The following is a 15,910-nucleotide window of genomic DNA, read 5'->3' on the forward strand; positions in this document are numbered from 1 at the left end:
CCCTGTATCCTGTGGTGATGACAACAGCCAGCCGCACTGTGACGCGAATACACCCTGGTATTGTGGTAGGAGCAGTCGATGAAAAGGGTGGAAGGAAGACCCTTCCTGATGAGGGCTTTGTTCTAAAGGCAGCTCGTCGCTTTGTCCACAGGCCACAGATACACAGTCACAATTTTTGAGCTCCTTCTTTCCCCTGTACCCGCTGGAGTTTTCTCCCACAGCCTTGCTCATGCATACAGATATAGGTATAGGTATAAATGGGCTTCCCAAGTGGTGCTAGTGATAAAGAACCTGCCTGCCAATGCAGGAGATGTAAGAGACGTAGGTTCGATCCCTGGGTTGGGAAGATTTGCTGGAGGAGGGCACGGCACCCCACTCCAGTACTCTTGCCTGAAAAATCCCATGGACAGAGGAACCTGGCAGGCTACAGTCCTCAGGGTTGCAAAGAGCTGGGCACAACTGAAATGACTTAGCACATACGCATAGGTTTAGGTTGGGCTTCCCTGGTGGATCAGACGGTAAAGAATCTGCCTGCGATGAGGGAGACCCAGGCTCAATCCCTGGGTTGAAGATTGCCTGGAGAAGGAAATGGCAACCCACTCCAGTATTCTGGCCTAGGAAATCCGTAGACAGAGGAGCCTGGCAAGCCCTAGTCCGTGGAGTCGCAAAGAGTCGGACATGACTGAGCAACTAGCGCTTAGGTATAGGTAGGCCCTCTGCCCATGGGATTCTCCAGGCAAGAATATATGGAGTGGGTTGCCATTCGCTTCTCCAGGGGATCTTCCTGACCCAGAAATTGAGCTGGGTCTCCTGCATTGCAGGCAGATTCTTTACCATCTGAGCCACCAAGGAAGCCTGTAGATATAGACATAAAGATGTATAGCTATAATTCCATGACTTCAACCAGAAACCGTTTTTACTAAGGAACAACAGGAAGTAGTGTTTGTTGCTTCCCCATTAGGATAATCTCCTGCTGTTTTTTTTATCTCCACATGTGCTCAGCACTTAGTCTAACAAAGGCATCCTCCATTGCCTGGAAATGCTGGTTGACCAGATGAACAAGTTGCAGGGACGAGCAGGCACACTTGACCCCTATTCAGATCTTTTCTGTGCATCAAGTATAAGGTGTTGAGTTGAAGAGGTGCCAGGAGCATCGGGGAGAGGGCATCTCTCACAGACAACACAGTCAGAGACACAGACTGTGACCTCAGGGCCAAGAGGAGGTGACCTCAGGATGGGCTGGGCCCTCTGTGGGGCAGGCTGGACGGGCCCCTGTGACTGCTCCTCTCTCTTCCTTGGGGTATTTTTACCACCCACCCCTGACACTGACCTCAGACTTCACACCTTTATACCACAAGGTGTACTAGACTTTCTTATTTCTCTTTCCTCCTAGAACTCAGCCTTCCTTCACTGTCCATCTCATTCTAGACCCAAAATATTTCCTTGGAGTGACGCCGTTGGCCAGGATACCCCCTCACCAGTTCCTCCCTCTTTGTCCCCTCTCTCCCTCCATCATTTATCCTTCTGCTTCACTTTAAGTTCTTTTTTTGTAATATTTATTCATTTGGCTGCGCGAGGTCTTGGGAGCATACGGGATCGTTCATCTTCGTTGCGGCATGTGAACGCTTAGTTGCGGCATGTGGGATCTAGTTCCCTGACCAGGGATCGAACCTGGGCCCCCTGCATTGGGAGTGTGGAGTCTTAGTCACTGCACCACCAAGGAAGTCCTTTTTTTAAAGTTTTTGATAACACTTCACATGTGTTGAGTACATAATGCTGCCTGGAGACCATCTGTTTTCATCTCATCAGATTCTTACCACGGTGCTTTTAGGTCTTCAGGGCAAAGTCTCATGCCCAGTTTACTGATAAAGAGACTGAGTCACAGACGGTTGGATGACTTCCCAGCAGGACATTTAGATTAATGTGCTTTCCCTGAGCCCTAGGACCCTGTGTCCCTGCCCGTCCTAGAGTGAGCATCTTGGTGCTGTGCCCTTGATCCCAGATTAAAAATACGCTGTTTGGGTTAAAATTGGGAATATCTTGGGACCTTATCTCCAGAGTGCTAGAAAATCTGATTCCATGAATAGAAGGTCAGGATGGAGGTAGGTCCACTCCTCCAGGCTCCTGCTTTCTCATGGCAATAGGAAAATTTATGTTCCCATTTATAATGGGAATCAAAGAAGCTTAAGGATTGTTATCACCAGCTCCACATTTTTTTACTGAGGTAAAATGCTTATGCAATTTATCATGTTTAGTGTAAAATTCAGTGACATTAAGTACATTCATAATATTTTGCAACCATCACCACTATGTACTTGCAGAACAGTTTCATCTTCCCAAATGGGAAGCCTGTATCCGTTAAGTGGTCACTCCCTACTGTCCCCTCCCCCTTGCCCTTGGCAACCACCGATCTGCCTTCTATCTCTATAAATTTGCCTGTTCTAGACATTTCATACAGTGAAATCATATGTGACCTTCTTTCTTCTATTACTTAGCATAATGTTTTCAAGTTTCATCCATGTTATAGCCTGTCTCAGAGCTGTTATCCATTGTATGGGTGGGCCACATACATTTTGCTTATCCATCCATCCACTAGTGGACATTTGGGTTGTTTCAACTTTCTGGCTACTGTGAAGAATGCTACTGTGAACACGTGTACAAGTGGTTGTTGGAATCTCTATTTTTAGTTATTCTGAGTGTATTCCTGGGGGTCTGACTGGAGCAGAGAGGGCAAGGAGAAGCTGAGAAACTCAGACTGTCTAGACAGAGCCTGGGAATATATTGTGAGACCCTAGCTTTTACTCTGAAGGAAATGGGGAATCATTGGAGGGTTTCCAGCAAATGCATAGCCTGAGCTGACTTATGTTTCAGTAGAACCTTGAGAGTTGATTGCATGAGAGCAAAGTGGAAGCCGTGGCGGTGATCCAGGCAATGGAACAATGATGGCTCAGTTGACATGGTGGTGGGAGAAGATGGTGGGAGATCATCAGATCCAAGATTTATTTGGAAGGTAGAGCCATAAGGACTCCTGACCAATTGGCACCAAGGCCAACACCAAGGTTTTTACCCCAGTGCTTGGAAGAATGGAGTCAGAGTTGCCTAAATAGGAAAGAGAGGTGGGATGGGCTTGAGTGGAGGGTAGGTTAACGATTCCTTTCTAGCCACGTCTAAGGGATCTCTTAGACGTAATGAGACACTCAGCAGGCAATTGGATGTACCCAGTCTGGAGTGCAGAGGAAGGATTCAGACAGGAGTGTATATTTGGAAACTATTGGAATATAAATGCTGTTGAAAGCCAAGAATGCAAACATGAGTATCAAAGAGTGAGTGTAGATGGAGAAGAGAGAACCAAGGACTCTGCCCTGGAGTCCTCCTCCTCTGAACCTCAGAGAGAAAAGAAAGAGTCGAGAAGGAAGATCGGAAAGGGCATCTAGGAACACATCCAGGTGTGGAGAGCCTGCTTCCAAGGAAAGAGGGTGGTCTGCTGTGTCAGATGCAGCCAGGAGCTCACACATGATGAGGACTGGGAACTGGCCACTCAGTTTCAGAGGAGTCATTTCTGACTCTGACAGATTCACTTGCAGCAGAGTGGTGAGGATGAGAGCCTCCTTGAGTGGCTCAGGAGAGAACGGGAGAGGAAATCGGAGGCATCAGGTGTAGACAGCTCTGAAAGGGGGCTTTTCTGTAAAGGGGAGCAGAAAACGAGGAGAGACAGCTGTAAGGAAAGTGGGTCAAAAGAGAAGGGGATTGTAGACTGTGAACGGCTTGGAACGAGCCAGCCAAGAGGGAAGATGGTAACTGTGGGTGTTATTCTAAAATGTACCCAGGATTTTAAAATTCAAAGATGGTGAGGACAACAAAGTGGAAGATTATTGCCATTAAAAAGACAGTTTTTCACTCTCGGTTTTCAAGAGGAGGAGGCCTGCCATGCCATGCATGCCATCTGGGGAAGAACCTGAGGCAGTTAGGAGGAGAAGCAATGAAGAGACAGTGTGAGCTGAGGCCTTTTTTTTCCAGTTTATTTATGTATTTTTGGTTGCACTGGGTCTTCTCAGTTGCAGTGAGCAGGGGCTACTCTCTGGTTCCCATGCAAGGGTTTCTCATTCCCGTGGCCTCTCTTGCGGAGCATCAGTTCTAGGTGTATGGGCTCAGGTGTCGCACTCACAGACACTAGAGCACAGGCTCAGTTCTTGACCACCACGGAAGCCCCTTTTTCTTATTTTCTAAATTCTTGATGCTTTGGCACTTAACTGGGGAGAGACCACCCCTCCCAGGACTAGCCAGTTCTAAGAGAGTGCAAAAGACCCGCTGGGAGAGTGCCTTTCCTCTGCAAACTAACCAGCCCGGAGCCCACATTCCCAGCCACCTCCTCTACCTGGTCTTTCACTCCAGGAGACAACAGCCTTCCTCCCAGATCATCCCAGGGCAGGGAACCAGACAGCAGGACAGAGCTCCCTAACCTCCAAATACTCCAACCAGCCAGTCGTCAGCCAGATCAGCTGCTTGCGTTGCCTCACCCATTTCTTCCAGAAGAAACCACGATAAGGACTCTGAGCTCAGACTTCCCTGGTGGTCCACTGGTGAGGAATCTGCCTGCCAGTACAGGAGACACAGGTTCGATCCCTGATCCAGGAGGATCCCACATGCTGTGGAGCAGCCAAGCCCGTGCACCTAGAGCCTATGTTCCGCAACAAGAGAAGCCGGGGCAGTGGGAGCCTGAGCACTATCCAGTCCATGGAATTCTCCAGGCCAGAACACTGCAGTGGGTAGCCGTTCCCTTCTCCAGGGGATCTTCCCAACCCAGGGATCGAACCCAGGTCTTCCGCATTGTAGGCAAATTCTTTACCAGCTGAGTCACAAGGAAGCCTTTGTGTAAATAAGGAAAGATATTTAATATAGGTGTGTTTAGGGGAGAAAGGATTGCAGGAGTGAGGATGAGAGTAGCGAGAGTAGCAAGAGAGGATGGGAGGAGGGCTTGGCCTCAGCTAAGAGCAAGAACAGTTCAGTTACAACCAAAGGGTGACCACACCCCGAAGCGTGTGGGTGCAAGAGCTGGGGACATTCTCTTTTGTTTGTTGATTTCTCAAGGAAATAAGAAGCAAGGTTGCCGGTTGAGAGGGAGAGGAGGGGAGGAGGTGTTTGCCAGTGGAGAACAAGCTGGGGCAGAGTCTTCTAGGAGTGACAGAGGAGGAACTCGGGCCCTGGAGCAAGATCGCAGGGCAGCTCTGAGGACCCATCGGACACACACAGAGCCCTGAATTTAAGGAGAAGTCAGCCAACAGAGAGATGCGATTATTGGCATCAGTTTTGCCAACAAAGCAAAGTGGGAGTGGGGAAGCCAGGCCACTCCTAAAACAACCAACTATGGCTTTGGACTTGGGGGGGCGGGGAGAATGCAAGAGGAGGGAGTCCGTCATCAAGGTGGCAGGGCCAGTGGACTGAGGGTCCCAGGGAAGTGGGAAGAGGGATAAATCTGGTGAACTTGAGGAGGTGAACTGGAACAGCAGGGGTTGGATGAGAGAGTGGAGTGCTTATGGCCAGAGAACACAGCTGATTTTTGTTTGTTTTCTTATTTTTGTCAAGCTGTATTTTCTGTAACTGGAGAAGGCAATGGCAGCCCACTCTAGTACTCTTGCCTGGAGAATCTCATTTTCTGTAAGACGTATGTATTTGTATTTTGCAACATAATTTTTTTTCACAAAAGATAAATGTGCTTTTAAGGGTGTGGGTAGGATTTGGACAGACGGAGGTGGTCTTGTGGGGGACATTTCTGGAGAAGGTCGGCCGGGCATAAATTGGGATGCGTTTCCTGATCAATGAGTTGCGCCGTGTAACTGGCCATGGTCTCTAAAGGGCCGCTGGCAGGAAAGATGTTGAGGAGGGCGGAGATGCTAGGGCAGAGCATGTACTTCACCCAGGGGAGGGTGGGGAGCCAGTGAAGGGGTTTGAGGGTGGACACATCCAGAACACAGATGGGCCTTTTGTCACCAACGAGGAGAGGAAGCAGTGGCGGTGACAAAGCTCTGCGTATCTGGCTGGAAACTCCTGCGTCTGCCTCCCTGTCTCTCCCTTTCTTATCTCTCTGTCAGCTGGAGCAGTTGTGGTGTGTTGCATATATTCTTTGGAACAGCAACAGTAAAAGCAATTATTTTTAATTTCTGCGCTTCTCCTCTGTAATGGAGCTATTAGACTTTGGCAGATCCCTTAATATGATTATCCTTTTTGAATGATTTCTAATTGAAATGTTTGCGCTGATGGTGGTAATTGCAGTGGAGTTTGAAGAACGAGGCTGTAGACTCATGTTCCAGGAGCTCATCGACTGTAGCCTGTGCTCCTCGGCAGGTGGGGGCGAAACCCCGGGGGGGACGCAGGGCCCCAGCGACTTCTTGGTTCTGGTTATAAGGACGGGTCTGGCTCACCCTGCCGACAGGGTAGCAGGTCCCGGTAGGGCCGGGCAGGGGCTTCCCGTTGAGAAGGTGACAGCTGTCCATCATCAATCCAGAATTCAGAGCAGTCACCCTGCCTGAGATTGCCAGCAATGCTGACTGGCCCAGCTGAGGTGAGGATATGCCTTGTAATGATTTATTTCATCTCTGCATCAACCAGTGAAGCATCGGCCACCTGCTTGAGCCTTGCCCCTGCTTTTGGCATCGCAGGGTTGCCTCCAAGCCCTTCTGTTTGCAGGACTGAGGTCTTGGCTTAGCAGGGAGGCCACTCCCCAGGGGCTGGTCTCCCAGGCTGTTTCTAGTCCCTCTTCTACACCATCCGTGTCAAGCTTGGCCTCAGTTAGGACACCGGGATGTGAACCGATACCCGGGCACCCTCTTGACACTGTGGCAAGTTGTTGTTGTTAATATTCATTTATTTATTTGGCTGTGCCGGGGGTTAGTTGCAGCAGGCAGGATCTTCACTGTCATGCAAGATCGTTCGTTGTGCTGCATGGACTCTCTAGTCATGGAGCATGGGCTTCAGTAGTTGCGACACTCAGGCTTAGTGTCTCTCTCCCCAAGGGTGTGGAATCTTAATTCCCTGACATGTGATCGAACCTGAATCATCCCTTGCATGGCAAAGCAGTTCTTAAACCACTGAACCACCAGGGAAATCCCTCGTGGCAGGTTTTTGACCATGGCCTTTAGGGGACCTTTCCACATGCCACCAACGGCAATAACGGTCACACGCTCATTCCGCATCTTCAGTGCATGGGGACCAGCCTCCTGCCCTTCTTCATCTTTGAGTTTTGACGGCCTGCCAGGATGCAGACAGTGGGCTGCTTGGCTGTGGCCTCTTGGTGGGGCCTCGTGCCAGCTGGGTGGCTGCTGTGGCCGAGCTTTAATGAGGAGGCCCTAGGGGAACCCTCCTTCCCATTGTGGGGAATCCTGGAGCTTCTGTATTCTGAATGAATACACTGAACAGAGCTGTGAGCAGCAGGTGGGGGACCCAAGGGGACTCATACAGTGAATCCGTCTCTCTCTGCCACTGCAACCAAAACATAAAATATCATCTAGGTAGAGCCAGTTGCATGAAAAGAGCAGGCTGCATAATAGCAGAAGGTGTTTCCTAAAGGGCGATGTGAGAGATGCCAGGAGGAAGCATCCTGTGTCCTTGACAGTGAAAGGCTAGGGCCTGAGTCCTTCCTGCCTCTCTGCCTCCTCTCCTCCATCTTCCTCCCCTCCCTCCATCTCGTCCCCTCCTTCTTCTCTGTTTATTCCTCTGTCTGTCCCCCTAGTGACTGCACCACTCCCCTGCTGTCCTTGGCTTCAAGTTCAGGTCAGCCAGTTCATCCCTGGGACATCACGGAACCCTTCCCCACCAGGGGCAGTCACCAGATCTATTACACTCATTCATTCATTCACCAGCATCTAGCTGTAATGTCAGCAAGGCGCTCGCTCCTGGGAATACAATGAGAAACCAGAGAAATAATTTCTCTGCTCTTGGAGACCTGATGGTTCAAGAGGGAGCTGGCTCCGCAGGATGGGTCTGCTGGTACAAACACAAAGTCCTGAGTCCCGTCTCTGTAAGTCTGGTTCCGTGATCTGGGCTGCACCTGGGAAGCTGCGTTTTTCTAAGGAGCCATCCGGGTGATGCTGGTGGATCCTAGGCCAATCTCAGAGAAACATTCTTTTCAGTCTTGAGGCTGTGCCCAGAACCACCTGTTCAAGAGTGCTGGTTGACAGCTGTGCACTGTGGTTCTAACTGCCCTGCCGGTGCTTGGGCGGTTAGAAAGTTCAGTGTCTTAGAGAAGGATCTTACCACACATGCGTGATCATGTTGGGAATTTTCAGATGTCACACTTAAGGGTTGGAGAGTATTCTAACTTCTCAGGATTTCTCGATGTGCTCAGCAGTGGCTCTCTAGAAACCTGGGGTGACCCTGCTGCTCTCTCCCATTCCCCCTTCTCTTCCGTCTCTCGTCCTCTCAGGACCACTCCAGGCGCACCTGTTGCTGGCATTTCTCCATTTCCTGAGTGACCCTGGCTTGTAACTCAACCAGAGGGAATCTTCTCCGCAGTTTGCCTCTTCTGGCCGTCTGATGAAACATCCACCCTCCCCCAGATCAGAAGTGGCAGGGAGGGGAGATCGTTGTTATTGTTCAGTTGCTAACTCTTGTCCAACTCTTTGCAACCCCATGACTGCAGCACGCCAGGCCTCGCTGTCCTTCACCATCTCCCAGAGTCTCCTCAAACTCATGTCCATTGAGTCGGTGATGCCATCCAACCCTCTCACCCTCTGTCGCTCCCTTTTCTTCCTGCCCTCAATTTTTCCCAGCATCCAGTGAGTCGGCTCTTCCTATCAGGTGGCCACTGTATTGGCACTTCAGCTTCAGCACCAGTCCTTCTAATGAATATTCAGAGTTGATTTCCTTTAGGATTGACTGGTTTGATCTCCTTGCTCTCCAAGGGACTCTCAAGAATCCTCTCCAGCACCACCATTCAAAAGCATCAGTTCTTTGACTCTCAGCCTTCTTTATGGTCCATCTCTCACATCCGTTCATGACTACGGGAAAAATCATAGCTTTGACTAGACAGCTGCTTGTCAGCAAGGTGATGTCTCTACTTTTTAATATGCTGTCCAGGTTTGTCATCACTTTGCTATTCACCTGCAAAGAACAGAAACACACCCCGTTTAAGTCAAGGAGGACAGATCACAAAGACGCGAGGGGCTCTCACATCACCCAGGGCCAGAGTGCGGAGCCAGGCCAGTCAGCAGGTGGGCAGCCCAGGACTCCAGGATGCCCTGCACTCCCTGGTCTCACCCCTCCGAGGGGCATCTGCCTCCCTCTGCTCAGCCGTCCGTGTGCACAGGGACCACCGGAGCTGCCCCCAAATGGCAGCCTGAGCCCTACAGATGGCTGAGACCCTCTAGTTCTAACTCCCAGCACTGTCTCAATTGCAAGTTTCAGAAAAGCATAATTTGATTGACCCTATTTGGGATCCATGCTCACTCTTGGTTCAGTTAACTGAGACAGGGGCTGGACTTCATGTGCTTTTCCAGGAGAGGGGCCAGCTGCTACTCTGAGAGGGGCCAAGAGCTGCAGGGAATGCTTGACAGTGAAGTGGTTGCTGTTCTGGGGTAGCTAGTGCCCTGAAAAAGGGTGATATCCTGTGTCCATAGGCGTGACTGGTGTGAGATTGCTGGGAAAACACGGAGGACAAAGGAGCACTAATATTGAGCTCCTGCTCTCTCTGCACTGGTCTCATTGCATGTCTTTTCACAGCGGTGCTCTGCAGAGACTTAACTGGGATCCAGAGGCTCCGTTCACCTCACACAAGTTCAGTGTTCCATGGCAGCACCCGCATTCATCAAACTTGGCCCCTTCAACTCTCAACACTGGTCTTTCCATTGACCCCACTGCTGCCACACCACGTGGGTACCAAGAAGTATCCCCTGGGGTCAGAAATCTGGACATTAAAGTCAAGCTCGAGATCTGAAGGAGCAGATAAAGACCTGTTGTTGAGATCTATAGTTCAGTTCAGGAGAATCCCACCTAACAGCTTCCTAGCAGCCCCAGGGGACTTTCATGGGGCTTCCCGTATGAGACATCTCTGTCGCCTAGGAAAGCATCTCACCAGCATTTCTGGCCTTTGGCAGACTGGGGTTTTACTGGCTCTTTGACAAAGCCATTTCTGGGGAGTGCAGTGAGGCAGAAAGACTAAAATGAAGGGCTTTGAGAGGCGGATGGTCCTGACCTCTGCTCTGTGATTCATGCTGGGTCGCTAGTTCTCCTCGGGCTTCAGCAGGAGAGGTCTTCCCTCATTCACACAACCGTGGGGGTTTTTAAATGAGACGGTGCGTGAAATGTGCTCTTGCGCTCATGCTGGAGACAGTAATCACTCAATAAACGGCAGCCATAATAACAGTGATAATAATAACCTAGTTGCTTGAATGCAGGATGTTTCTCTATGTCCTACAGCACCAGTGAAATGCCTTAAAGGAGGCTGCTTCTGTTTCTCCTTCTTCTTCCCACTCCTCACCCTCCTTTTCCTGTCCCTCTTCCCTTTTCCCTCCTCCCTCCTCTCTCCTTCCTCTTCCCCCTCATCCCCTTCCTCTTGCTCTCCCTCCTTCTCCTTCAAGTGAGAGTCAACTGGATAACGTGGTGCAAGTTTAAAGTATATAACATGTTGTTGTGATCTCCATACTGCAACAAGGTAACCACCATAGCATTAGCCAATGCCTCTGTTTTTCAGTCGCTAAGTCACGTCCCACTCTTTGTGACCCCATGGTCTGCAGCACGCCAGGCTTCCGTGTCCTTTACTATCTCCCAGAGTTTGCTCAAACTCATGTCCATTGAATTAGTGTTGCTGTCTAGCCATCTCATCCTCTACTGCCTCCTTCTCCTCTTGCCCTCAGTCTTGCCCAGCATCCGGGTCTTTTCCAGTGAATTGGCTCTTCACATCAAGTGGCCAAAGTATTGGAGCTTCAGCTTCAGCATCAGTCCTTCCAATGAATATTCAGGGTTGATTCCCTGTAAGATTAACTAGCTTGATCTCCTTGCTGTCCAAGGGAGTCTTAAGAGTCTTCTCTAGCACCACAATTCAAAAGCATCAATTCTTTGGTGCTCAGCCGTCTTTATGGTGCAGCTCTCTAACAGGTCACATACTTATCATTTCTTTTTTTTTATGGTGAGAATATTTAATATCTACTCTTAGCAACTTTGAGTATATAGTACAATATTCTTAATAATAATTACGATGCTATGCATGAGAGCCTTGGAACTTGTTTATCGTCTCACTGCAAGTGTAGACCCTTTGGCCAATATCCCCCAGTTCCTCCACCCTGCCTCCAGCCCCTGCTAACCACCAGTCCACTCTCTGAGTAGATTCTATGAGTTTGACTTTTTTAGATTCCACATATAAGCAAGATATACAGTATTTGTCTGACTTATTCCACTCAGCATAATGCCCTCAAGGTCCAGAAGTGTTGTTTCAAATTGGAGACAAGGATTTCCTTTCTCATGGCAGAGTAATATTCCGCTTTCTATGTATCACGTGACTATTGCTTCTCTCTGTCTCTCCTGCAGGACACCAGCCATGATCGGCTGCTCGTTTGTGGTCAACAGGAAGTTCTTTGGTGAAATCGGTCTTCTGGACCCTGGGATGGACGTGTATGGAGGAGAAAATATCGAACTTGGAATCAAGGTCTGTGACCTGGTGTCCTTTCTTCTTAGTCTGTTCGCGTTTGTGAGCAGTACTACCTGGTCGTTTTTGATGTGTGTTTAAAGCTTCCTTAGCTGGGTGAATTACAGAATGGTTCACCCCACTTCTGTTCCTAAAGATGTTCCCACAGAATTGGTATCCCCCCACCCCTTAGACAGAAGAGACTTGGGCTTTACCCGCTTCAAGAAGTTGAACAATTTGGCCATGCCTGGGTGAGCCAGTCTAGACATCAGCTAGAGAATATGGTTCCTACTTCCATCCAGTTTCATTCTCTCCTTAAATCTTCCTTAAAATTAAATCATCTCCTTAAATTAGAATTTCCAGCCTACATATTTGGACAGTTCATGTACATAAAAGAACCATTGAGATGCCAGAGGAGAGAAGAATCGTGTTCTGTGAGACTCTCCTGTTTCTTAGAAAGGTTTCTAAGGAGGCTGTTGGGGAAGAGGGAAGAGGAAGAAGATGCAGAAGGGGCTCTTGCTGGCCCCACGTTCAGATCAGCTCCGTTGCTTCAGCTGGGTTTTGTTTAAAATTCTGTTTGAAAAATGAATTTCACTGTAAAAAAAAGGGGGGGGGGCATGTTGATGCATTCCAACCTCTTCATGTTAGAGTTAGATAAATGGATGTCAGTGAAGGTTTGGGTGAGGGGAATCCTTTAGGACCTGGTCACCACTTAACTGGTGTGTCTTCCTGCATACCACAAAGAGGGGGCTCCTGGGGGTTCCCATTTAGGGTCACTGGGTCCCCCCGGCCCCTGTCCTGAACTTTTGCGTACCTAGGAAGTAAGCTTGTTGGAAACGACTTGGACACAATTATAAGGTTTAGGTTTATTGAATTTCTTCCTCCTTCCGCTGCTGGAATCTCCTTTTTGTGCTGCCCGGCAGGTACCCAGCGCAGAATCCCTACCCACAATCAAAGCCTGTTCTCCATGTCAGATTTCACTTGTTATCCCTAATTGCTCAGAACCTTTAAGATACCCCGCCAGCCCCTCATCTACACTTACACCCCCCTTCATGGAATGTAAGACTTGGTGTTCTTATGATGTAATGAGCGTCCAAGATGCAGGAGCGAAGGGGATGGTGGGGACCTTCCCTGAACCCTCAAGTCACTCCCTTTTGGAGACTGCAGACTCTTCCTGTATTTTCAGTTCCGGGCTGGGTTCTTTCCTAAGTGGAATTTACATAAGATTTCTTTGAAAGCCCAGCAATTAAAAATCCCATGGATATGTGATCGCAGCTAGTGTACTCAGCACTTAATCCATTTGGAATTTAATTGGTGGAAAAGATCTGGACCCAGAATGTTGAACTTGGCCTCTAACTTCAGTTTCTACCCTGGTCCCATCTACTCATTCCGCCATCTTCCTTACCTCTCATCTGCTTCTAGCATGCCAGGGAATTGACTCTTTTATTATGTATATTATATTTCTGTAACTTTATTAACCAGATCGCAAGCTTTACGGGGCACGGAACTTCATGGTGCTCACCTTTGCATCCCAGGCACATAGAACCATGCTTCACACAGGGCTCAATAGTTATCCGTTAGATTGATGACTGACTAGGCACCTGAAGGGACCCAGCATGTGTGGAAGTAGTGAGACATTGTGGAGACAAGCCCAGTGGTTAAATGGAAGATGATAACTTATCCAGGTACTTCCTTATGAAAGGAAGGAGCTGAAGGAAGCCCTGCATTGAGATGGTTAAGCTTTTTTAAATGTTTCAAAATTTTATGATAGTTTATAAAATCATGCGTTTATTTATATATAATGTTTATAAAATTAAAATTTATGATAATTTGGTAGATTGTTGATTTTTAAAATTTTTAATATTTTATTAAGAGGGATTTGAATGTCTCTGTAATGGTGTGAGAAGGATGCCTGTGGAGGGTAAGATGACACCAATAGAGGGGAGAACAGGATGATTGATGGAACACTGTCCTCACGGAGGCAGGGGCACAGGTGGAGGGGTTATGGGGACAGAAGGGACCCCCAGATTTGATTGCCACGGCAGGCTGTGCTCTGTGGAAAACAGAGGTGGAAACATCAGGACCGACTGCTAAGGTGCTCAGATGTTGGTCTCCCCGTGCGTAAAGGTATTTTCTGTGCATAGACCTGGAACCCGCAAAGGTCTGGGTGTGAGGCTCTGCCAGGCTCCGTGGTGGTGGCGGTGATGGCAGTCCTGCGTGGCTGCCCTATCCCTGCAGGAGGGGTGGGGCCTGGTCAGTTTCGCCCTGCGGCCGCACCACCCAGTGCAGCACCGCCCCTGGCCACCAGCCGAGGGCGCCCGTGAGTCCCCGCGCCCCACCTCCGAGGGACAGGCTGGAGTGATGGGTTCCAGAGCCTGCTCGCTGGCTTGTCTTCTACAGGTCTGCTCAGCACCTGACTGCTCTCCAGACGTCTTTGTGAAGGCGTCGGATGGAGGCGCCTGCAACCTCGCGTCGTGTGCAATCACGTCTTTTATCTCAGGCACCTCCAGCATCCACGCTGGAGATTTGGGAATGTTTATGCTCTTATTTCCTGTAGCCCTACAGCCCCTAAGCTTTTTGGCACCAGGACCGGTTTTGTGGAAGGCAGTCTTTACACGGATGGTGTTCCGGGTGGTGGTTCAGGTGGTAATGCAAGCAATGCATGCCTGCTCAATCGCTTCAGTTGTGTCTGACCCTTCGCAGCCCTGCTGACCATAGCCCGCCAGGCTCCGGCATCCATGGGATTCTCCAGGCAAGAATACTGGAGTGGGTAGCCATTTCCTCCTCCACGGGATCTTCCTGTCCCAGGGACTGAGCCTGGGTCTCCTATATTGCAAGTAGATTCTTTACCATTTGAGCCACCAGCAAAGCCCTCACCTTAACCAACTTCCTGGCACATACTTATCTATTCTCAGAAAGGAGCCCAGGAAAGAGTCCACATCCTTCAAGCACCCCCTCCCTTGAAAAATAGATTATTATGAAAGCCATCCCTGCTGCCTGAGAAAAATCAGAGCTTTATGTAATATATACACTCATATATACATATATAAAATTGTATAAAGTGTACACAGATACATTTATACAGCTTAACCTATAATAACCTGCAAGAAATAAAATCATATGCTTTAGCTATGAGGGGAAATTTTAATTTGAGAACACTTACCTTTTCTTTGGACTTCCCTGGTGGCTCAGATGGTAAAGGGTCTGTTTACAATGCAGGAGACCTGGGTTCGATCCCTGGGTTGGAAAGATCCCTTGGAGAAAGAAATGGCAATCCACTCCAGTACTATTGCCTGGAAAATCCCATGGACAGAGGAGCCTGGTAGGCTACAGTCCATGGGGTCATAGGTCCATCAGTGATCAAACTATTCTCTGACATTTTTCATTACCTTTTAATTCCGTCCTCAGAAATTAAAGAATAGGAAGACTTGAAAGCCTTGCTGTGGTTCAGGGGAGGGGGGGAAACAGCAGGGTTTACTCTAGGGCTATTGCTTGGATGGAAGGCAAGCTTGCCCGTGACCAAAGCAATCAATACAGTGGAGAGAGGGGGTTGGGTAGAAATGCTTTCTAGGGCTGAAGATAAATGAGATCAGAAATTGAAAGGTTTCATCGTGTTCTAGTAACATTAATCGGCAACTATTAACGATGTATAGTATGGTAACATGTCTAAATGGTAAGAGGAAAAAATTCAAGGAGAAAAGACCAGATAGATTACTTTTAAGTGGTGTCAGATGGCTTCCGGTTTCTCCAATATATCCGTCTTCTTGGGGATGAAAAGGCACTGTCTTATTCTGAACCCTCATATAAAAGAATGACTGACACACACCACTGCTGAATCCTGCCTCCCTGAATCGGAAAGAAAGGCAACAGAAAGATGCGGTCAGATCCTCCAGCCATCAGAAAAAGTCTTAGCTTGCCAGGAATCTCAAGGACTGAGAATACAAGGCAGAATTCCTATGTGTGCACATTGTTGTTGAAAATATTTTTGAAACCAGCGACCCATGATGGAGGTGAAGTCAGCAAGAGGGTGGTGGGTGAGAGAGGGGGACCGAGGCATGATAACCTTCTGACCTGGCCCAGCCCAGCCCCCAGGACCTTCCTCTTGGTGCAGCTTTTGCAGGAGGCTCCACAGAAGTCCCAGGTAAAGGATTCAGACTCATGTCTTGGTGAATGACCCCTTGGAAGGGAATGGCTCCCCACTCCAGTATTTTTACCTGGAGAATTCCATGGGCAGAGGAGCCTGGCAGGCTACAGTCCATGAGGTTGCAGAGAGTCAGACACAACTGAGCAACTAAC

The 15,910-nt window shown here is 48.9% G+C and overlaps 1 protein-coding gene across 1 annotated transcript in view; it reads left to right on the plus strand.

The window, feature by feature from the left end:
• Positions 1 to 15,910, plus strand: part of GALNT17 (polypeptide N-acetylgalactosaminyltransferase 17) — a 428,829-nt gene that overhangs the window by 331,435 nt on the left and 81,484 nt on the right. The window contains exon 6 of the mRNA XM_052661435.1: positions 11,518 to 11,635. Within this exon, the coding sequence (XP_052517395.1) occupies positions 11,518 to 11,635 (118 nt within the window). The remainder of the gene's footprint in view (positions 1 to 11,517; positions 11,636 to 15,910) is intronic.

This window comes from Budorcas taxicolor, chromosome 2, assembly GCF_023091745.1.
Source record: "Budorcas taxicolor isolate Tak-1 chromosome 2, Takin1.1, whole genome shotgun sequence".
NCBI lineage: Eukaryota > Metazoa > Chordata > Mammalia > Artiodactyla > Bovidae > Budorcas > Budorcas taxicolor.